General features: G+C 43.7%; 1 protein-coding gene across 2 annotated transcripts in view; it reads left to right on the top strand.

Moving 5' to 3' along the window:
- Positions 1–22918, top strand: part of SLC44A1 (solute carrier family 44 member 1) — a 521394-nt gene that overhangs the window by 118745 nt on the left and 379731 nt on the right. For both annotated transcript variants that reach the window (XM_078676674.1, XM_078676673.1), the window contains exon 2: positions 14311–14400. In XM_078676674.1, coding sequence (XP_078532800.1) covers positions 14311–14400 — 90 coding nt within the window. The remainder of the gene's footprint in view (positions 1–14310; positions 14401–22918) is intronic.

Genomic DNA, 22918 nt, shown 5'->3' with positions numbered 1-22918 from the left:
AGATATCCATACACAACAAGTAACATTACACAAAAAACAAGTCCGGACTATTGGCTTTGCAGATGGTTGTTAGTTGCATGAGATAAAATTAGCAACAACTTTGGCTTCGTTGTATATTGTATTGAAAATGCTTCCATTTTGAAATGATGGAACAGTGAAAGAACTATATCCAGTCTCTTAGAAGTTACCTCAAAGGCAATGACGAGTGGTACTGGTGCGGAGTTAAGATTTTTTCACCCTAAGAATGAGGGCAAAAATGGAGAGACCAATAGGGAGCCGTCTTGCACCTACTTTTTAAAACTGCTGGTTCTGAGCCCCACCAGGACCCAGCCCACTTAAAGCCCTGAGTTGGTGTTTACCACACAGTGAGATATCCGCAAATCTTTTTTAGGTCATGCCACATTGCCACTAGGAGTAATTCGGGCCCTCTTCCGGTGTGGAATCCAATTTGGTAGTCTGAGAAAAAAGAATTTCCTTCTATGAATTTTGAGCTCTATTGAAATGCTGCCCTTTCCATTAGCTTGCCAAGGTAAGTCCATTAGAGTTTGGGTCTTGCTGATCCAGGATGTTACCTGTGTTCTTTTTGCCCACCCCTGGGCCCAGTGGGTTCTTTACAAGCACTTTGCCCTTCCAATCCACCTCTGAGCTCCTGTTCCGATCCCATCCCTGGGCCTGCAGGCTCTTCCCTCCCCGCTGAACTTGTCACGGTTCCATTCCTGAATTTACGTGCCACTTCCCCACTTCTCAGCATGTGTTCAGTCTACCATTAAGTGATCGTACTGCTGACTCGTCCCTCTGCTTATTTGCCTGTCTCTTACCCTGTGAGATCTCTACCAGTCTCTGAGCCTGTGACATACCTGCCCCCTCTCCAAGCCAGTGGGCTACTTGGCTATTTCTGACCCTGTGTTCTTTAAAAAATAATAATAATAAAAAATATATATATATGACTATAAGCCCATGATGAAGTGACTTAATGAAACGCGTCGGTGAGAGTCAGGTGCTGTTAATTGTCTCTGCCCGCGCACGCCCATACCAATACAAGCTGTTGGGGTAAAGCTACTTCCTGTCGAGTGATGCTCAATTCTTGGACAATGCCCCACGGAGCATATATGTGTGTGTGTGTGTATATATATATATATGTATATGTGTATATATATATATATATATATATATATATATATATATATATATATATATACATATACACACACACACACACGTATCCTACTGGCGGTCGCAAGTAGGTAGTTATAGTTAAAACCTAGTTTCCATAGGAAATCCGCAACATTCTATTTGGAATAACTTTGACGCCGGTGGACGAATCTTCGCGAATTTCTCCAAGAAGATGGCCTTCTCCGCTCCTTCCCTGAAAGTTTGGGGGTGATTCGTGAAGCGGGGGCCGAGAAAAAAGGGGGGTCCCAAAACGTGTTTTCCCCATGCAATTTCCCATAGGACCTTTAGCCGGGGCTACAGCCCGAACAGCTGAAAGGAATTACACCAAACTTGGCAAAAAGGTAGAGTTCTGTTCGTAGATGTGCCTTTTTGTTAAATGGTGTAAATCCGTTCAGTAGTTCCTGAGAAAAGTAAAATCAAAAGTATATCTAGAGGTGCATACGGTAAGCTTACTGTACTCTGTACCTTCCCGTTCACGAGCTGAATGCTAATTGGCTGTCAACTGTCTGTCAACACTCCAAACCAGAAAGTGTTGGCAGCCATCTTGTGCCTCGGTAGACTGAGGCACAAGAAAGCAGAAAAACATACGTGTAGAACGCAAAAAGGGGGCCGGGTAGAAACACCCTGACCCCCTAGGCCTGCTCAGGGGGTCCCACAAGGGGCCCCAAGGCCCCCCACCAATTTTTTGGGGGGATAAATTGTGGGGTACGAGTACCTTTCCGAGTACGAGCTGCATGCTCATTGGCTGTGAACACTCCAAACCAGGAAGTGTTGGCAGCCATCTTGTGCTCGGTAGACCGAGGCACAAGAAAGCAGAAAAACATACGTGTAGAACGCAAAAAGGGGGCAGGGTAGAAACAGCTTGACCCCCTAGGCCTGCTCAGGTGGTCCCACAAGGACCCAATTTTTTTTTTTTAAACCCGGTCTGCTTTTTTTCAAATTACCCGCCAGGGGGACCAAATCCCGGGGGCATAGTGAAAAAAGTGTGGGGGCGCCCCAATCCCCCCCACACTGCCCCGGGGACCACCACCCCCGGGGCAAAGCAACGCAGCCCACTGGTGCATACTATAGTTTCCAGGTGGGCTAGTTGGCCCCCATGGACCCACAGTATGCAAGGGGAATTGGTTCCCCCTTTGCAAACGTGCCAGAGAGGTGTAAAAAGGAGGGTGGCCTCATTACACCTCTCTGCAATGCAGCCCCCTGGCGCATACTGGAGGTTCCTGGTGGGCTAGTTGGCCCCCATGGACCCCCAGTATGCAAGGGGAATTAGTTCCCTCTCTGAAAACGCGCCCGGGGGCTGCATTGCAGAGAGGTGTCAAAAGGGGCGTGGCCTCATTACACCGCTCTGCAATGCAGCCCCCTGGCGCATACTGGAGATTCCTGTTGGGCTAGTTGGCCCCCAGGGACCCCCAGTATGCAAGGGGACTTAATCCCCCAACTTAGAACACTCTACAGGGCGCGTTAGCACAGTGGTGAAGGTAGGGGCGGGGCTTGAGTTGATGTGAGTGCAAACATGCCCTGAGGCTCGTTTTAAGTTGGGGAATTAATTCCTGTTCAATCCAAAGGTCCCCTAGGGGGCAACTAGTCCAACAGGTATAGTTAAAAATTAGCATTTAAAAAACCTTAGAAATTTCACATGTTATAGTTAGCTGGACATTTCACTCATACAAAACCATTGAAATTCCCCCGTTATAGTTAATTCAGCTAACTATAACTCGCGCGCCCGCAATGCACTGCTGATGACGTCACATATTACATTAATCATGACATGGTCAGTGACATCACTCATGTCATCACTGATGACATCTCAAATGATTGTCACTGATGACATCCCTGTGAAAGAGTGGCAGACCTCCTCTCATCGTAATTTAATCCTTGATACACACATTCAAAAATAGAAACTAAAATTTTCAAAAAAATGGAGATACCAATTCCAGTTAGAACAACCTATTCAGTAATTCCAAAATCTACATACACATCCAGTCATTCACTAACAGTTCTATATAGGCACTCATACATGCACTCACTCATCATATGTACTCATACACCTATACATCTTATTACACACGGACACTCATCTATAGAGTTACTCACACACAAACTCACACATTCAAATAAACTATCAAACATACATTTACTTGCATATACAGCTATACACCCACCACTACACTTACTTCTACAGAATCGTACACATACTTACTCTCTTAAACAATCACTTATAGAAACACATACTTATTTATACAGGAACTCTTACAATCTCTCGCTCTCACATATACTCACTTATATACATCAATACTCACATATACTAGTTTAACACATATGTAGTTACTCATAAAGATACTATTGAGACAGTCACTCACTAACACACCCATACACACACTCATCCACCCACACAGTCCTGCACACATGCTTGCTTCAAGAACACATACAAACAGTGAGTCACCCATTCATGCATCTATGCGGTAAGTAATACCCCCCACCAAACCATACAGACACTTATACTGATACTCTAAAAACCAAACAATAACCCATATCGACACTCATGTAGCTAGTCACCAACCCATGCAGCCACTTATACACAAAGTGAGGCACTGATACAGATATTTTCATATTTAAACATTACTTGCTAATACATGTATTCACTAAGATACACTTAATAAGTCAGTTATACAATCATTTTTACAAAAAAACATCCATTTAGACACTTATTTACACATTTTTTCTTCCATCGACCTTTAGATATACATATATAAAACATATTTATTTTTCAGAAAGACACACATTCACTGGATGATGTCATCAGTGATGTCATGAGTGATGTCATTTGAGATGTCATGAGTGATGTCACTGACCATGTCATGAGTGATGTAATATGTGACGTCATCAGCAGTGCATTGCGGGCGCGCGAGTTATAGTTAGCTGAATTAACTATAACGGGGGAATTTCAATGGTTTTGTATGAGTGAAATGTCCAGCTAACTATAACATGTGTGAAACCTATGTTTTTTTCAGTGAATATATATATATATATATATATCTCCATCCAATGTCTCCGCACTTCCGAGTCGGCTAGTCCGCTTCACGGCGAACAGAAACACGAACCCAGCATTGAGAGGCAAGTTAATTTATTTCAGCCAAAATCTCGAACTTGTGTGTGTATGTATATATATATATATCGTTTTTTTTGGTGTTTTTTCTTTACAGTTTTTCTAAATTTGGTCACACTGTTTCAGTAGTATATTCGGTTTTGGTTTTCCTAAGCACACCATTCATTCGTAATGTCTCTGTAAATCCGTTGATGAGCAGTAATAGTGCAAGAGTAAAAGGTATGAATTTAAATTAAGCTGCTTGGAATTTCATCGAAACTTGTCCGAAAAAGGAGCAGGCATACTTTGCATACCTTTTTGAGGTAGATTTTACTAAACGTGTGGGAAAGCTTCAGAAGATTCGTTTATTAGCTAAACAAACAAAAAAATGAGACCGCGCTCACAAAATATTCAAAGATGTAATGGTGTTGCTTTAATTTTGTGAGCGGAGTGTAGTGCATACAACAGATAGTGGAGAAGACGCATTTATCATGGGACTGCACATAAAAAATAAAAGGCTGCATTTTTTTTGCATTGTATGTGAAACGTGAGATGCAGACAAATGGCTGACTTAAACCCGTTATTCCAGATTTCTTGTATATGCCTGAGAGGAGGCGAACGTGTGAGGCTTAAGTTTCCGTTCAAAAGGAACTCCTGACAATGCAGTTATAAATAAAACAAAGTGCTGCTTTGTTTGTTCCTACAAGGTAACTTCTTTTTCAAAAGACTGACGAATCCAAGTGCGAGAAATATTTATACATTTGTATAAGTGCTGTGAAAGTATCTAAAAAAGACTAGTGTGATTATTAAGGCTTCGTGCTCTCCTGCAAAGCAGTACAGACTAGTTGAACCGAGCAAACCCTTCCTACCTGCAGCAAAAACGTCTGCAGCAGCAAAGGCCTGGATAATGAAAATAGAACAGGTGGAGTTGATAGGGGCTCTTAAACTATCAGTAAATGGCGGAAGTAAACACAATTATGAATGTCCCTAAGACATTTGCTGAACTGTGACGTCAATTCTTTTTTTTTTTTTAAGACCCAGGTGAAAGGTGTGATTGGCTTTGTTCAACCAACCGGAACCTTTGATTGAACAGTGCCCGGCTCCCTGCCAAGTCTATCAGCGTTCTCGAAACAAACGAAATAGGAAAGGGCATCGTGTTGACATTTAAAAGACTCTTCAAGGCAACCTTGAAATGCTAGACGGTTATTGTACTCATTTCACGTTTGTCGTATAATGAAGGCACCTCGTGAGAGTGAGTGGCCGATGGGGCTGTGATCACCGTTTCTATTTATTTAATTTCTCGAGGCGCCTACATATCTTTCAGTGCTAGAAACATTCAAGAGGGCCCTTTTGGTTCACAAAGAGAGATCTATAATTCCCCATCGGAATTTATTGAGCCTTAAACTAACCAGTCACCTGTAATTAAAGACTGGCTGATGTATCTTACTGCCCTCAACTGCATCCCACAAGTCACTGACTGTGGGATTAACTCTCGACAAGAACCTCAACATGCAGAAACAAATCAGTGCCTCCGCCAAAGGAGCGAATCACCAAATGAACATTCTTAGGAAATTAAAACCCTTCAACAACCCCCCCCCCCCCCCCCCCACCCCCACGATTTCAATCATGCAGTGCAAGCCCTGGTGATTTCCAGGTTAGACTTTGGAAGTGTAACCCTCTCTGGATTGCCCAGATCAACACTGGCTCCCCTGAAAGCTTCACTCAACGCTGCTGCTAGGCTCATCACTAGCTCAAAAAAGAAACAACCACATCATCCCAATATGAAATTTCTAAACTAGCTACATTAATAAGCTAGAATCCAGCTCAGAAATGCCTGCCTGACACACAAAGCTCTCCACTTCAATACCCCTAGATATCTTGCCCTGAAACTAGAACTCTCTGGTGGCTCCAGATCATTCAAAAGCTCTAAATCCTTACCTCTGAAACCACTGAGATTCCGCGGAGAAAAAAAACCTACAACCGTTCTTTCTCTGGGATTGCTCTGAGAATTTGGAACTCCTTGCCCCATGAAATCAGATTAAATCCCTCAACTGTATCCTTCAAGAAAGAAGACCAAGCACTCCTTCTGAACAGATTTCTTCCTTGAGCCTACGATACCCATCCCGACGCCTCTATTTTCTGCATGACTACGGCATACAGTCAAACTGGTTTTTTTCGACTTCACATTCCTGACACTACCCCCACTTTTCTCAACACTACATGATCCTGCAGTTTTCTTCACTAAGTTAATTCTGCTCATATTGGTTAATCTCTGCTCTCTGAACAATGTAAGCTTACCCTTCAACTCTGATCACTACTTTATCCTGTATTTTTCCCGAATATGAGGTTATTGCTCTGCTATCTGTATACCTGTTAAGCCCTCTGGTCATGTTTGCGCTACATAATACTATCAAAATAATTAAAGTCTAATTTTCACAGAGGGCACTACAGAAACTGTATAAACATACACCGTCCTAGCTCCTCTGTTTGCAATTGAGCAAGAGGGCACAGCAGCACAGCACACCGACAACAGATCTAGTGTGGAAAAGGGACATTTTAATGAAGCGGGTGCACATTACATTTTAACGTATTCCCCAGGCAGCCATGCTGTACCAAACTATAACTCCTCTTTAAACATCTTTATTCATCTACTCCACACCCTCCCTCACCTCTAAGTACCACCCATAAACTTCCCCAACTCAGGTTGTCGTCACTGTACTCAAAACGTAAAGTATTTAATAATTTTCAACCAGCAGCTTCCTGTCTTCCACAATTGTTAACTTCCCAGCGGTATAGCGTGTGTTACCAGCACCTGAGGCAAGGCAAATATTGAACCCCATAACCCGTGAACCATTAGCATTTTGTGATTTTCAGTTCATGGTTGCCGGAGGGATCAATCCCCCTTTCTCTAGTGCCTGTCACTGTTCTCAGATTACCCAGTGCCATGTACAAGTGGCAACAAAACAAGTGAGGTGCAAGGGTTCACACATGCCCTACCGTGAGCGTTGTCCTGCCCACCAGTCCAAGATGCTTCCTGCCCTACCGGAGACTTGCCTTTGGCCATCACCCTCCTGGGCCGTGGATTCTGGGTCTTCACCTTCTTCCTGTGTCCCGGGACCGCTGAAGAAATTGTCCGTAACTCGGTCATCAGCTGTGTTGCTCCTCTCTTCCTCCATTCTGGTTTTAGCTGGTAAAGATAGCACCTCACTCTGGATGTCATCAGCTCGGGAGTCCTCCTCTCCTGCAGCACTCTGTCCTGTTGGTCTTTCTCTCCCCATTTTGTGCGCTTCCCCTTTCTCCTGCAGCGGTGCCCTATGCCTGACGTCATTGGGCCCAACTGGTATGCTGCTGAAGTCGTCCGCGGAGAACACCATAGTAGACATCTTGGAATTCTCAGGCGTGTTGGCCTCTTTGTTACACACTTCCTGCTGCGAGATTTTAAAAGAAAAAAAATTGGTAGTACGAATTTCTTTCGTTGAAAATTCTGCACCCCTAAGAATTTTGCCCCGGGGCAACCCCATCTACGGCCCGCCCGCGCTACGCCTCTGCCGCCCAACTACTTTGCCTAACCCAACTCTCAATCAAAGTTTTTTAATCATGAAAACTTCCTGCAATTCTGCCTCACTCTGCACCTGCCCCACCAGCAACAGTATCTTACACATCTCCCTCCTTGTGCACCTGGTCCATTTAGATTATCCCACATGAAAAGGCCCCCACTCCTCATTACAGGGGGAAGGCAGGCGGGCGTCACTTTTGCCCTGCCTGTACTCTCAGCCACCTTATACAAAATGGTGGCTGGGGACCCTACTCAAGCCCCAAAATGTCCTCTTGGCCCCACCCCTGCCTGTCTTTAACCAGTCCCAGTTTTTCAACCCTATTGGCCATACCACCCGCCCAAAATACAGGGGTGTGGGGGGGTGACAGGGGAGAATACCTCCTGAGGTTGGCTGCCACCCAAGCCCCTATTGTCTTGTTGAACACTGGGTTACTGTGACACATGCAACTTTTACGCCTCACCAGGTTAGCATCACTCCAATCTCACTATTTCCTTTAAAAAAAAAAAAGAAACTGCCTAAGTCCACAACACAACCACAATATACTTCGTTTAACCAAAATGCGATCCTTTCCTCTTGAAATATTGTAGGCTTGTCTATAAATTGAGTCTTCTAGATAAATTAATCATTCAGAAAGTCTGTGTTCTTGTAGCATGGAAGTTTGATGTTTCACCATTGCCTTCCAGTGCTGAAATTGGCCACACCGTTTAAGAGCTGCTACTCTATGGACACAAAAGAGAGTTTTTTGAGAACTTGGGCATCCTCCAGGCAGTTAAGCCACAATCCACCATTTTCCTGAAAGCATGTAAGAAACTTGGACTCTTCTTTGGGCCCTTGCTAAGAAAATTATCCAAGAAAAGTTGCTTTGAGCAGTGTGCTTCTGACCTAGTGTTGGAGGTCCTATTTAGCATATATTGCTGCTTACTGGAGCATTGAAAAGGAATGTTCTCTTTACAGAATTGTCTTCCTAAATAGCATTTTGATTGGTTTGGCCAACCTTGTACCACTCCTTTGTGGACCCCATTCTGTATGGGATTCGAATGTAGTTTCATCAGTGCTGGCTTAAAGTTGATCTGATCCTTTGACCCTGCGATATTTAACTAGTGTGATGAAAATGACCTTCTTGCTGATGATTGCCTCAATCAAACTCTTACATGAAGAGCAGTAAATATTCCCTGTTGAATGATGCATATTTTTTTTCTTTTTGATCAAGACAAATTTGACCTCATGATTTATATGTTCTACTCCTTGCTAAACGTTTTCAGGAGTTCCACGTCGTTAATGAGAATTGTTTTCTTGTGCTCGTTCCGAGTACCCCTTGGATGTTGGATGCAGAGAATCTACATAACCTGGATGTATGGAGAACTCTTGGATTTGATTTCAATTGAAAAATAGACCTTTATGAAATCAAGCTAATTGTTGCATGTGTTCTAACTGAAAACATACAGGGTTTGGAAGCACTGATTGCTCACAGGGTTGTTTCTTGCCTTCCAGAGTGGTGTGTGTTAATGGAAATTATTCCTCTTGAGTATATTCATGCCCATGCAGTGAAAACCAACATCAGCAAAGCCATTTGGTCTCCTCTTTGGGGACTATTGGCTTTGCAAATGTTTTTTGCAATATGTTAGTGTGTGTATATATTTTGTATTTTTTATTAAGTAAAACGTTGAATTTGTTGACCATTAATACCAGATTACCACTAGTGCTGTTTCACTCTCTTTGCGGTCTATGTAAATAATGCCTAAATGACTTTTGTGTGGGATAGAAGTAATCTTAGCCCGCAGGTAACATAATATCCAAACACTTTTGGATTCACATCAGCTTGTTTCAAAAGTTGGTTAGACCACAAATTTTGCAAATATTAAATCAGAGAGAACGGTGATGGGAGAGCCGGAATCTGTCATAATTCCTAAATTGACTAAACCAATTATAACTTCACACATATGTCCTGTGCTTTTCCTACGAGATGTAGTAACACTATTGATATCCACAATAAGCAAAACATTGAGTGTCACACATACTTTCTTCATCCATATTCAACTGACTAACTTTAGCTTTAGTTTTGGCTGAGCGACACACCTTGAAAGTGCCTACACTTTCTGCAATTGTTGCACCGCTTTTCCTGTGCAGGACAGGATAAGCTATTACCCATGTGAAACTTTGAACCGCGCCTATAACATGCACCAGAAAATTGCTTTTCTACAACCTTCCTAGGTTTGTTCTTATTGGCAATAGCAGACACTTCTGCAGCATCCTTTTCAGACACAGCACCATCCTTTACACTACTTTTTAACCTCTTCAGACAAAATTTTGGAAGACATCAGAGATGTCCATAACCTCATTCAACAAGGGATTTTTTACACTTCAAAATCTGCTCTTGAATTGTTTTTGTTGGAGCAATTAAAAACCAGTTGGTCTGGCAAATACACATCTAAATTGGTACCAAATTCACAATTTGCTGCCAGAACTCTCAAAACTGCTTGATAATCTTCTACTGTCTCTTCTACAAGTTGCTCTCTCTTAAAGTTATGTCTCTCCAACATTACTGATGGCTCGTCAGAATTTTGTGTAGCCACTCGAGCTAGAGCTTCCAAATACACATTCCAGATTTGTCAGCTGATGGTGCTGTTACAGGTCGAAGATTGTCAAAAACTGACTGGCCAGTCTTCACTAAATGGTTGAATAAAAGTGCTGTGCGATGGGTGGCATTGTATTTTGAAGCATCAATAGCCACCAAGTTGTTTTTAGAATTGCGCAAACACTTTCTTCATGTCATAGATTATACCGGGATTCGGTAGAAATTGGACAGGCTGAACCTCATTTTTAGATGTAGACATGAACACCAACAAAGCACAAATTTAACTCGAGAGGAAAATATATATAGAAATAAGTAAAGAAAAAAACAAAAAACATCTCACAAAAAATCCTGCCCTAAAACAGTTAGATACTTATAGTATTCATAGTAGGTATTGACTTTATAAAGTATACAGGTACAAAGTGTGTCTATCACCACTTTCACAAATACCTTCAAAATCAGTAGATACTGCAATGTGCCCATCACTGTGTAGACGGGCGTAGACCTGAGAAATTTCCTTAGAGTACGCATGTGTTTGAAAATGGCGTTGGTGTGCCAGTCACCGAGCACTGTATGAAGAATGTTGGTCTATTGATAGAAAGCCACAGGGAGTATCCCAAACAGTTAAGATGGCCGCTGCTGCATACAGAAACGTCAATGAATTCCTAGAGGCGGTGGAGCTTGTTAGGTGCACTTACAGCATGTGTCTACGCCAGCAACACTCCTGTGGCACGTAGAAGATGGAATGCTCCATTCAATAGAAAACTCACCTCACTCCAGAGACCGGTAAGCACATTAAGCGCAGTGCATTACCCATAAATGGTCAAAGCAAACCCCACATTTAAAGAAAACGTGTCTCAAGTCTCTTCAAATGAATAATCTGCAATACACTGCCGGTCAAAGTGTATCACAAAGGTTTTTTGCCTACTTTTCTTTCTTCTGGCGAAATTGAACAGTAGAACACAACAACCAGTGAAGAGGAATTCAGGTTTGTGGATCTCAGACAGAGTGTCCTTTAGTTCCAGAACACTACGTAGGTGAGCCACTGAAGGCTCGAGCTGGATTCTAAGCTCTGATTCAGCTTGATGTCCTTGTGGCTTCTGCCTGCTTCCACGCTTAAACCTCATACACCAAGAATGAAAAAGAAAGCGTTAAACTTTGATGACAAACAGCCGTGAGAAAGGGATACCAATATAGTGGCTGAATTAAACAATGTGAGGCCAGAAAACCTGGGATCAATCCTGACTGGCAGCTTGACCAAATTGTGTGATCCTAGGCAATTTTATTTTATTGTGCCTCCTATTTTTTCAGTACTGCACTTGGGAAAACCTTGGAATACATGAGGAGGTGTGCTGAGAGGTGTACAAAATCTCTATTGTGTTTGACTTAATGGTCTATAATGGTTCTCTTTGTAAAATAAGAATGTAGTCCACATATGGGGTGCGCATGACAATTGATTTGCCTCTTAGTTTACTAGTGGTATTGTCATTAGGAGTTAAGGGTATGAAGGTTCTTGGGTCATGTTTAAAAACTATCAGTTTTAATAAAGTCTCTTAATGCAGTGCTATAATTTAATGTACTAAGATGAAACGCTTGTCAAAGAAATATCCTGTTTTGAAGACACTTTATCATATTTATGCATATTTGTTGCACGATTTCCATGCCCAATATCCTCATGGTTTAGTACGTGCCTTCGCTGTTAGAGCCAAGACAGACCCTTAACTCTGCTCTACCTGTTAATTTGTTGGCTCATTTGTCCCTACCACTGTAATGTGTGTAACAGTTACTCGAGATCCACCTCTCTCCACAGCTGTGTCCTGTTTTCTGAGATGCTGGCCGGTTGCCATTGGTCTCAGAAGGATAACTATTCCTACATATGGTTTCAGTAAGGAAGAATTGTGCATTAAATACCCCAAAAGGTTGTTGAAAGTTACCTGTGCATTTGTTAAGCTTGGAATGAAAGAAACCCTCGGATCATTAATTTTCCCAGTTACAACACTCTGTCCTAAGTAAGCTATTCTCTTTTACTAACTGCCATTGTCTGCCCTACACCCGTAAGGCTAAACCCAGTGATCACTATGACTGTCTTGTCTTCAGAAGCCACCTAGCAGCACGGCCATAACTTGTTCTTTGACCTCTGATGGCGTGAGACAGCCAGAGCCGAATGGCGCGCTTTGTCCTTACAAAAAGGAGCATGTGCACTCCTCAGAAATTCAGTGTGGGCACAATGAGGCCTTCGTTGTGCCCCCGCAGGTGCTTCAGTAGGTTCTGCTGCTCAGAGTCTGACTCCTACAGCTGACGGAATCTGACAGAACTAAGAGCATGCTCCCAGCGGCCCTAGTAGGCAGTGATGCTGGGACACTTTTCAGACTGGCGCTGCTGCCATCTGTTTCACATCACTGGAGTCATCGGGATTCTGAAAAATCCCAGCATCACACAAAGAACATGTGTAACAATTGAGCCTAGCTCGTTCAGCAGAAAAGTGGTAGGGTGTGGTCTGTAGGAGCACACCATCGCAAATATATTACTAAATCATGGTTTGGTAAGCACAATCATTTACAGACGGCATATTTTCCATTGTAAAGACAACAACATTTGCATAGACATACAATGTTACTGATATAACTATACGGTGCACAAACATTGTGTGGAAATTGGGTTTAAACGAATATTTGTCATTTGGGCATCACCAAGTAAAGGGTCTTAATTTGCTTTGACCCCATAAAAATCTTTGTTTCCATCACTCTTCAGAATTTGGTGAAAAAAACTCACTTCATTTGTGCCTTTGTTTTTATTTATTTAGAAATATTTGTACTGTTTATTTATTGTTCTTTAAATTTTGTTTTGTGTAGAAGAAAACAACATCCTGCAGCCTTTCTTTACACAGCAGCAAGGTTTTCACATAGTTCACTTTGAAGTAAGTGAAAGAAAAATAAACACTAGTCTCCTTTTTAAAAGAAAAAATAGTAGTTTATCAGAATACTAGAGTGACATTTGACTTATGTCTTTGAACACACTGCAAATGTGGTACGAAAAATCATAATGAAGTCTTTTTTTTTTACGCTCATTCACATTCAGAACTTCAGCACGGTTATTTAGGTCTCCTCCCAGAGCTCGAGGCGCTGTTGTTGTTATGCCCCTCGGCCCCACTGATAATAACGCCCCTGCTTCCAAGTACCTCAAAGTGTCCCAAGTGGACTCTTAATCCCTAAAAGTTAAAGGACCATGGCATGTGCAGAGGCAGAGATAAGGGAGTCAAAAGGAGCCTGAATTCAAATTACTGACTATTTCCCCTTTCATCTGAAGACTGATGGCTTTTTCATTTCTCTGACTTGTTGATTCTTTTTATTGCTTATCAACCACAAATGAGTCTTGCCTGTCATTCCTTCATTGTTGACACAATTAGGGGGCACATTTCTAGGGTACCCCAGTTTATTCTGATATAGGGCTAGGGAGCAGCTTCACCTACACTGATGCACCGTTCCCTGGTAAGGCAACTCGAGTACAAAAGACTCACATTTTGAAGAACCTCAGTCTACATCAAGGATCATGACCAAAAACTCTAGCTTTCTGCAGTTCATCCAATGAGTTTTTCTGTGAACCACAATAATAGTGAAATGTAATCATCCACCTTAGCAGTGAGACGCTTTCTCAGTTTGATTGCAGTGTTCTTTAACCATAGCTGACCCCTGCTTTTGGGCAGTGAATCAAAGTGCCCAGCCTTCAAAAGCGGGTTTTAAAAGCTGGATCTTGTAAATGTCTTAACCCAACTTATTTTTATTAGTTATTAATACTTTTCAATCTCTTCTACCATCATTGTTTTCAAAACTTAAATGTTGAAGCTAAAATTTAATTTGTTCTATAATGGTGCAGAGAGCCCTTGGCACTCAGAATGACCTTTGACCTTTATTTCCTCTCCCCAGAGTTCCAAACGAGATTGGAAGCCTCTTGAGGAGCACAGCTGCACAGACCTACCATGGCTGCTACTGTTCATCCTGTTCTGCGTTGGCATGGTAAGTCAAAAAGTCACACTTTCCATCTACTGTGTCTTCCTGCCCCATGCCCTAACAGACTTGATGTGGATCTGTAAAGATAATGCAGTGCTGGGCATCAGTCCTTGCTTATACCAATCAACGGTCTCCCTCCTGGCTTTCTTTCCCATTTGCTCAAGGCTGTGATTTGGGAGTGAGGAAAGGAAGGCCTGAAAGGAAGTAGATATTGTCAATCTAAAGCCACACAACATATGAAAGTTACTGGATAAAGTCCAGTTTTTTGTATGTAACATGCGTACTAATAATTTCAGTGTGATTATGTATCATGCATTGTTTAACCAGTAATTGTTGTGGAAAAATATGCACATCAGAGATGGTGGGTGTCTTTCATAGCATTTTTTTATTTTTGCTTTGGTTGCTTTTCTGGTTTGCGATGTCTCCCTCTGCTCTGATGCGCTTTAGTAGCGGCGGGTAGATTTCATTTTCAAATAGTAGTGAATCTCTGGAGAAGACAATTTGGTTATCAAGAAGCTTCTCTTATTCAATCAGTGGGATTTTGGCGTCAGCCTAGATTCCAGTAAAAAGGCTTGCACTACAAACCATAATTTTAATGTACTGAAATAAGCCTGAAGATAGCCACTAGGTCACAGCGCTCTACTGTTTGTTTTAACGCTATCACTTAAGATCAATTTTATTCCCAAACTTGCTTCTTCACTGTGGGACAGTGTTCTTTTCCATCTACCGCCTCATATACATCCTCAGTTTCACAATACCTCCTTATGTAGTCTGTAGATAACAGCCTCTGTCTTATTATCAGTGCATACTTTCCTGACGGTGAACTATCATAATTGCATTAATATCTTTTGTGTAGTGATATAAAATACAGTCGGGTCACAAATTCTTCTTTTTTTCAAGAGCCCCGTCAGAACACAGGCAGGAGTTTTTATTGAACTTACCAACTCCTTGATCCTTCTACTTACTGTCAGGGCTCAACCCATGCCATTCCAATTTTGTTTAAAAAAAAAAAAAAAAAAGAATCATAATTTGCCTATTTATACCATATTCTACTGTGACTAAAAAATTTGTGGCCGTTCTGGCTTGCTTTGATTTCTGGCAGCCTCAATTTTTGCCAAACCTCGCTACTTTGAATTGGACATTGTCAAACACCTTTTGGAGTGAAGTTGCCGCTTTGTTTGATGACGATAAGTATATATATATATTGCTGTTAACTCCTTTTGTTACAGTTACACTTGTTTAGTGGCGCTTTGTAGATGTGTTGCTGTTAGTTCCTCATGGATGATCTCAGGTGACATGTTTTTCGTCCTTTATAGGAATTTCTCAAGGCTGATTGGTGTGATACATAAATCATTAAAACGAACTTTATTATGAATGAAAAAAAAGAGCAGGCTAGGACCATGCTAGGTTAAAAATGCCATCAAACAACTATAACTTAGTGGCTGATAAACTACGGACTTAGACTATTATGGCAGCAGGGATTTATACGTGGTGAGTGATCTGCTATTCTGTACTTTCTGTGAATAACTGGCCTGGGAAGTTTCTAGGGTTCAGTTCTACACACTGTGACAACAGTTGTGTTATAGTGTTAGAGCACCACTGTTGGATTCATATCACAGTGCTCAAATTGAGATGGATGTGCAACTGAGAAATCACTGTTGCCTTTTTGTTTACTCCTTTATCAAGGAATCTACTTGTCACAGATTTATAAATAAAAAAAACGGCAGGGGGTAATCCGGCGGCCCACATGCTGCTGCAAGATTACCAGTCTGCATGTGAGATCTGCGCTATTTGTCCTACAGTTATTTGGATTGGCTGATGGTAAACAAACTGAATGGCCCAATTGTGGGCCCTACACGGATTGGCTCTTATGGTGCCCAATCATATTGATGAAACAATGTGATTGGCCAGCCTTTCAACCATTCCTTTTTTCAGCTGGCAGACCATCCAGATTGCTGAGGGTAGTCAATAGGTTACAGAACCACAATTTGTGGTAGCAAAAGCAGCAGGCAAGCCAACCATTTGGTCTTGCTTTTCTTAAACGTGAATTGCCAAAGTCAGTGATCTGGCAAGCAAGACCTGTTGACTTTGGAAAACCTTGTTTGTATTGCATGCTCAGACCTGCTCATTACGCTTCTTGCATTCTGCACCTCGCAAGGTCACACGATTTAATCAATTTGAAAGTTGAAAATGAAAAAAGAAAGCCTTAGGCAAATGTGGTACTTGCATATGCCGCCAAAGGTTTGAAACACGTCAATCAGCACTTTCTGGAGGTGGGCTGTTGCACCTTAAGATCTTACTAGTGGTCGATTGAGTCAGACAAAAGCTCTTGTAGTATATGGGCTGCAGAAACTGGGTCATTATTAGAGGTCCCACAGGTGTCCACCGTTGCCCCCATAATCTCAGGCTATCGGAGAATTGTGAACAGGCCTAATGTCCTTGAATATCACCTTGTGTTGAAAGTGGATATAAGCAATGCAAAAATGTGACTATGCTTTGTTTCCAACACGCCAAATCAGTGCAACGCTTGTATTTTCTGGAAGATGTCTCCCTAATGCTGATGGGTATTACCTGTCATTTGTATGTAGAAAACACTATCTCTGTTGGAAATCTAGAACATATCTATAGCTGTTTTCTGAAACTTATTTTGTGATCAGAGTATAGGGCAATCAGTGCATGGGGCGAGGAAACCAAAATGCGTTGGAACAGACTGGTTGAGGGACGTCTACAGGGAAACAACGTGCCAATCAGGAGAGCAAAGATTCTGAGAGTGACGGGCATGCAGAGACTGATACAGCAGGGCTATGTGCAGAGGGAAAAGTGATAAGTGGGAAAGTGAAATTTCAAGGTGAAACAGAGAAGGAAAGTGAAAATGAAGGCAAGTGAGGACAGGAAGGAGGTGGGGATGACGACAGTGGGAAAGTGAGTGGTGGAACAAACGAGGACAGGGAGACCAGGATAAAGTGATGGGGAGTGAGAGAGAAGGTGTGTAGGACTACTTCCTGAAGCCCACTGCTCGAACCTAATGGGAATAGTAATGGGACTACGTAACCTTCCATGAACTTTAATTAACTTGATGGCCTGCCCAACCACACAATGGCAAAGTAGGAGAAACACATGAGGGCCACCAGCTGAAGGCACCCAAAGATACTTATTACATTTTTAGGTTTAGCTTCACTGTGCTGTTGTTGCCAGAACTTATTTGATCACCATAAAAAGAGTGTTAAAACATAGCACTGAGAGATGGCCTTACGCCCCAAGTGAACATGTTGATCTTCCCTGAAAGCTTTTTATTGGTCTGAAGGTCTGTGCTCCACTGAAAGAGTGCTTGTTTTGCTTTGTGGAAAAGCTTATGCTCAGTACAGTAGGCCTGAGTTGTTTATGGTGACAATCTACTAATCAAGCATATAGGGATAATTGGCTACTTGGAAAACGTTATGTTTTTTTTTGTCATATATATATATTTTTACTTTGCATTTTACGAAAAAACGTAATGTTGAATGTCATAGGTCTCATCTTTTTAATTTGAAATTTACGACTAAGGCAATAAGCCGGACTTATTTCCTGAGAAGCATATGTTAACTTCAATAGGCTTTAAAGTGTGGCTTATTATTACATATCATTATAACATGTAGAAAGCACTTTGGTACAAGAAATATCACCGCTAACTGTAGTCTGCAAGGTGTTTGTACCCACTCTGACAGACGCTGGGACCGAAGATTTGCAGGGTCATACCAGGTATACCTTTTTAGGAGGAGTAATACATTGTAACTGTAGGCCTGACGGTTTTCCCCGGGGAACACATTTGCTCCATAAAATAGGCCTAAGTTGATTATTGTGACTGTCGGAACCTCTTTCAGAAAATACGGGGCAAGCACAGGCTGCTGGGCCCAACCTTAGGGGTTGTGGCCTTTTACTCCTTCTGCCCTGGGGCCTGACCTACTGTGGATCCTGAGTTACTAGTACTACCCTTGTTTCACTATGGCCCCCTCCTGGCACATGGGGCTTGCTGACCTCCTGTGTGCAGTAGTCACAGGGATCCACTTGGCAGGATACTCACTGGGCATTGTTCCCTCCAGACACTTTCCTCATCCTTACAGGGTCCATTGATCTTTGCAGACATGCAGAAGGCTGATGCTCCAGGCTGAAGGCAAGTGGTCTTGATTTACTGGGTGATGCCACCTCACCCAGCAGGGGGACTAGCAGACCTTAGTCACTAGCCTGGTTCCAGCATCTAGAAGTCTTGGGGATCTTTTTCCCTGTTGAACAGAACTGTTGAACTGTTTGTGGGACTAACGCTCTCCCCTTTATAGTCCAAATCCAGGGACTGATGTGATTTAGTGTCTGGTCCTATGATATTGCTGTTGTGGGTGTTAACTACATTGAAGTGTAATCTCCCCTGTTCTCTCATTTATCAAAGGGACAGTCTGCCACCGCAGAAGCGGCTCCAGTTCTAATTGACCCACAACACAGGCGAACGGATTAGCCAGGGATCAAGTCTGGCTGTCAACTTCCACTGAAATATGCCTCATAAAGGTTCAAAGGCATTCCCCACTATCAGGATTCCGGGTCTCTACACTGTTAACCTGATCAGACCCACCATCTCGCTTTACAATGAGACCGGACACCACTGACCAGTAACTTTTCCTGAAGTCAAAGAGGCCTTTTATTGTGTACAGAGGATGCCCTGCTTCACTTACTCCAATGTGTGTTCGCATCCCAGCCTTCAGGAATGTCAGCAATCCACATCTTCCATCTGGTGGATTGAAGTCCTCACCTCTACTAACATTTCCACGCCGTGGGCTTTCAAAATTGAATCCACAGGCCTCCAAGATATGTACTCTACAAAGGCACACATACAACCCAGCACGCACACTAGTTTCATTTGCTGCACTGTGCTACACACACTTCACTATGTAGGCCAAGGATGTGTTAAGTGCACAACAGCTGAACTTTACATGAGTCCTTCGAGGGACCCGGCTCAAAAGGCCTGTTCTCTCTATGGATTTATTTTATTTATTTATTTTATTTTATTTAAAGAGTTTTCTATATAGCGCTGGCTAGACCCGAAGGTATCGGAGCGCTTTACATGAGAATCAACAATGTAACAGAAAAAGTTCTACAATTACACAATACATTAAAAAAAATAGGCAATACAATTAGGAGAGGAAAGAAAGGAGAGAGAAAAGTAGTGGGGGGGCTGGGGAGGTGAGAAAGGGAGGATAAGGGAAGAGACAATAAGGGGAGACGAAAAAGAAGTCTGCCTAAAGACTGACTGGGCAGGTGACGACCAAGGAGGGAATCCACGGCCCATCTCCCCTATAGCTAAACCAGGTAGCTCCATCGGGCATCAGACAAAATAGTTCAGTCTCAATACATTGAGAGGGGAGAGAAGGAGAAACAGAGATAGAGGAAGGATGCAGGAGGAAATGACAGGAGAGACGAAAGGAAGTGCAACAATGTTGTTCAACAATATAACAGAAAAAGAACAGTTACACATTACATCAAACAATCAGCAAAACGTTAGGAGAGGAGAGTCAAGTCAAGTCAGAGAATTTATATAGCGCACTACATACCCAGAGGGTCTCAAGGCGCTTAGGGAGGGGAGGAGGATTACTTGTCAAATATCCACGTTTTAAGTTGCTTTCTAAATGCTAGGTGGTTCTGGGTAAGGCGAAGGTAGGTGGGGAGTGAGTTCCATGTTTTAGCTGCCAGGTATGAGAAGGATCTGCCTCCCATGGTGGTCTTGTTGATGCGGGGTACAGTGGCGAGGGCTTGGCTGGAAGAACGTAGTTGGCGGGAGGGGGTGTAGAAGGACAGTCGTGAGTTGAGGCATTCTGGTCCGATGTCGTAGAGTGATTTGTGTGCGTGGGTTAACAGTCGGAAAGTGATCCTCTTATTGACGGGTAGCCAGTGGAGGTCTTTCAGGTGGCCAGAGATGTGTTCGTTACGCGGGATGTCTAATATGATCCTGGCTGAGGCGTTTTGGATTCGTTGGAGTTTCTTCTGGAGTTTAGCGGTAGTACCTGCGTAGAGGGTGTTTCCGTAGTCCAGTCGGCTCGTGACCAGAGCATGGGTGACTGTTTTTCTGGTTTCGGTGGGGATCCAGCGAAATGTTTTTTTGAGCATGCGAAGAATGTTGAAGCAGGATGAGGATACGGCGTTGACTTGTCTGTTCATTGAGAGAGAAGAGTCCAGGATAACGCCTAGGTTCCGTGCGTGGTCTGTCGGGGTGGGTGCTTTTCCAAGGGCTTCCGGCCACCAAGAGTCGTCCCATGCAGAGGGGGATGTACCTAAGATGAGGACTTCTGTTTTATCTGAGTTCAGTTTCAGACGGCTTTGTTTCATCCATTCGGCAACTTCTTTCATTCCTTCGTGTAGGTTTGTTTTGGCGGTGCTGGGGTCATTGGTGAGAGAAAGGATCAGTTGAGTGTCATCCGCGTAGGAGATGATGTTGAGGTTGTGTTGGCGAGCGATGGCCGCGAGTGGGCTCATGTATACGTTGAAGAGGGTGGGACTGAGTGAGGATCCTTGTGGTACGCCACAGATGACTTCAGTGGCTTCGGACTTGAATGGTGGAAGGCGGACTCTCTGGGTTCTTCCGGTGAGGAACGAGGTGATCCATTCGAGTGCTTTTCCTTGTATTCCGATGTTTCTGAGGCGTTGTAAAAGGGTGCTGTGGCAGACTGTGTCGAAGGCTGCAGAGAGGTCGAGGAGGATGAGGGCGACTGTGTCTCCATTGTCCAGTAGGGTTCGAATGTCGTCTGTTGCTGCGATGAGGGCGGTCTCAGTGCTGTGTTTTGCTCGGAAGCCAGATTGTGAGGAGTCGAGGGATTTGTTGGCTTCGAGGAAAGCGGCGAGTTGGTTGTTGACAGCTTTCTCGATGACTTTGGCTGGGAAAGGAAGGAGCGATATGGGGCGGTAGTTTTTGAGTTCGGTGGGGTCCGCTGTGGGGTTTTTCAGAAGGGCGGTGAGTTCAGCGTGTTTCCAGCTTTCCGGGAAGGTGGCGGAGTTGAAGGAGCAGTTGATGACGTCTCGGAGGTGCGGTGCTATGACGGAGTCTGCTTTGTTAAAGATGTGGTGAGGGCATGGGTCTGTGGGGGATCCTGAGTGGATAGAGTTCATCAGGCGGATGGTGTCCTCAGTGGAGATTGGGTTCCAGTCGTTAAGAGTGTTCGAGGGGGGGGGAATGTTCAGCATGAGGTTGGGTGGGTTGGTCTCCGGGTTGGTTGTCGAAGCTGTTGTGGATGTCTGCAATTTTGTTGTGGAAGAATAGAGCTAGGGAGTCGCAGAGGGCTTGAGACGGGGTGATGTCGTTGGAGTTGGCCGAGGGGTTGGTGAATTCCTTGACGATGTTGAAAAGTTCCTTGCTGTTGTGGGCGTTGTTGTCTAGTCGATCCTTGAATGCTGTTTTCTTGGCCTTTCGGATTAGTTGGTGGTGTGTGCGGGTGGCGTTTTTGAAGGCGTCCTTGGTGCTAGTGGTTGGGTCTTTTTTCCAGGCCTTTTCAAGGGAGCGGCAGAGTTTCTTGGACTTCTTAAGATCATCGTTGAACCATGAGGCCTTCTTGCTGCCAGGTTTGCGTTGACGTTTTTTCAGTGATGCTAGGATGTCGGCGGTGTTGGATAACCATAGGGTGAAGTTGGCGGCGGCTTGGTCTGGGTTAGAAGAGTGGGCTGGGGTGTTTAGAAGGAGTGATGAGGAGATCTGGTCGATGGTGATTTTGTTCCAGTTTCTTTGCAGAGTTGGTTGGAGGTGGTTGGTGGGTTTCGGCTTGTTGTAGGTGAAGTGAACGCAGCTGTGGTCAGTCCAGAGGAGATCCGTGGTGTGGCTGAAGGAGACATGATTGCTGGAGGTGAAGATGGGGTCGAGTGTGTGACCTGCTATGTGGGTGGGGGAAGTGACCAGTTGTTTAAGTCCGAGGTTGGCGAGGTTGTCCAAGAGGGTGGTGGTGTTGCGGTCGTTGTTATTTTCAAGGTGAAAGTTGAGGTCTCCCAGAAGGATGTAATCTTTGGAGGGGAGCGCGTGTGGAGTGATGAAGTCCGTGATGTCTTCACTGAACTTTGCGCGGGGTCCTGGTGGTCTGTAAAGGAGGGTGCCTCTGAGTGTGGTCTTGGGGTCGATGTGGATCTGGAAGTGAAGGTGTTCAGAGTTGGCGAGGTTGACGTCAGAGCTGGTTGAGATGTGGATTGATTTTTTATGGACGATAGCGATTCCTCCTCCTGTGTGGCTGGTACGGTCCTTGTGTGTGATCTTATAGTCTTCAGGGATGGCAATGGTGATGTCTGGGGCGGAGGAAGCGTTCATCCATGTTTCTGTAAGGAAGGCGATGTCTGGAGAGATGGTGTCTAGTAGATTCCAGAGGTCAATGGCATGCCTATGGACCGAGCGGGTGTTGAGCAGGATGCATTGTAGGTGGTTGGGGTCGGGAATCTGTGGTGTGGTTGTAGCGGAGATGTTGTCGGTGCCGATGAATTTGCAGGAGTGGCAAGAGAAAGGACCATGGGAGCGGCTTGGACGCAGTTG

This window comes from Lissotriton helveticus, chromosome 2_1 (genome assembly GCF_964261635.1).
Source record: "Lissotriton helveticus chromosome 2_1, aLisHel1.1, whole genome shotgun sequence".
NCBI lineage: Eukaryota > Metazoa > Chordata > Amphibia > Caudata > Salamandridae > Lissotriton > Lissotriton helveticus.
This window is presented reverse-complemented; position numbering and strand designations above follow the sequence as displayed.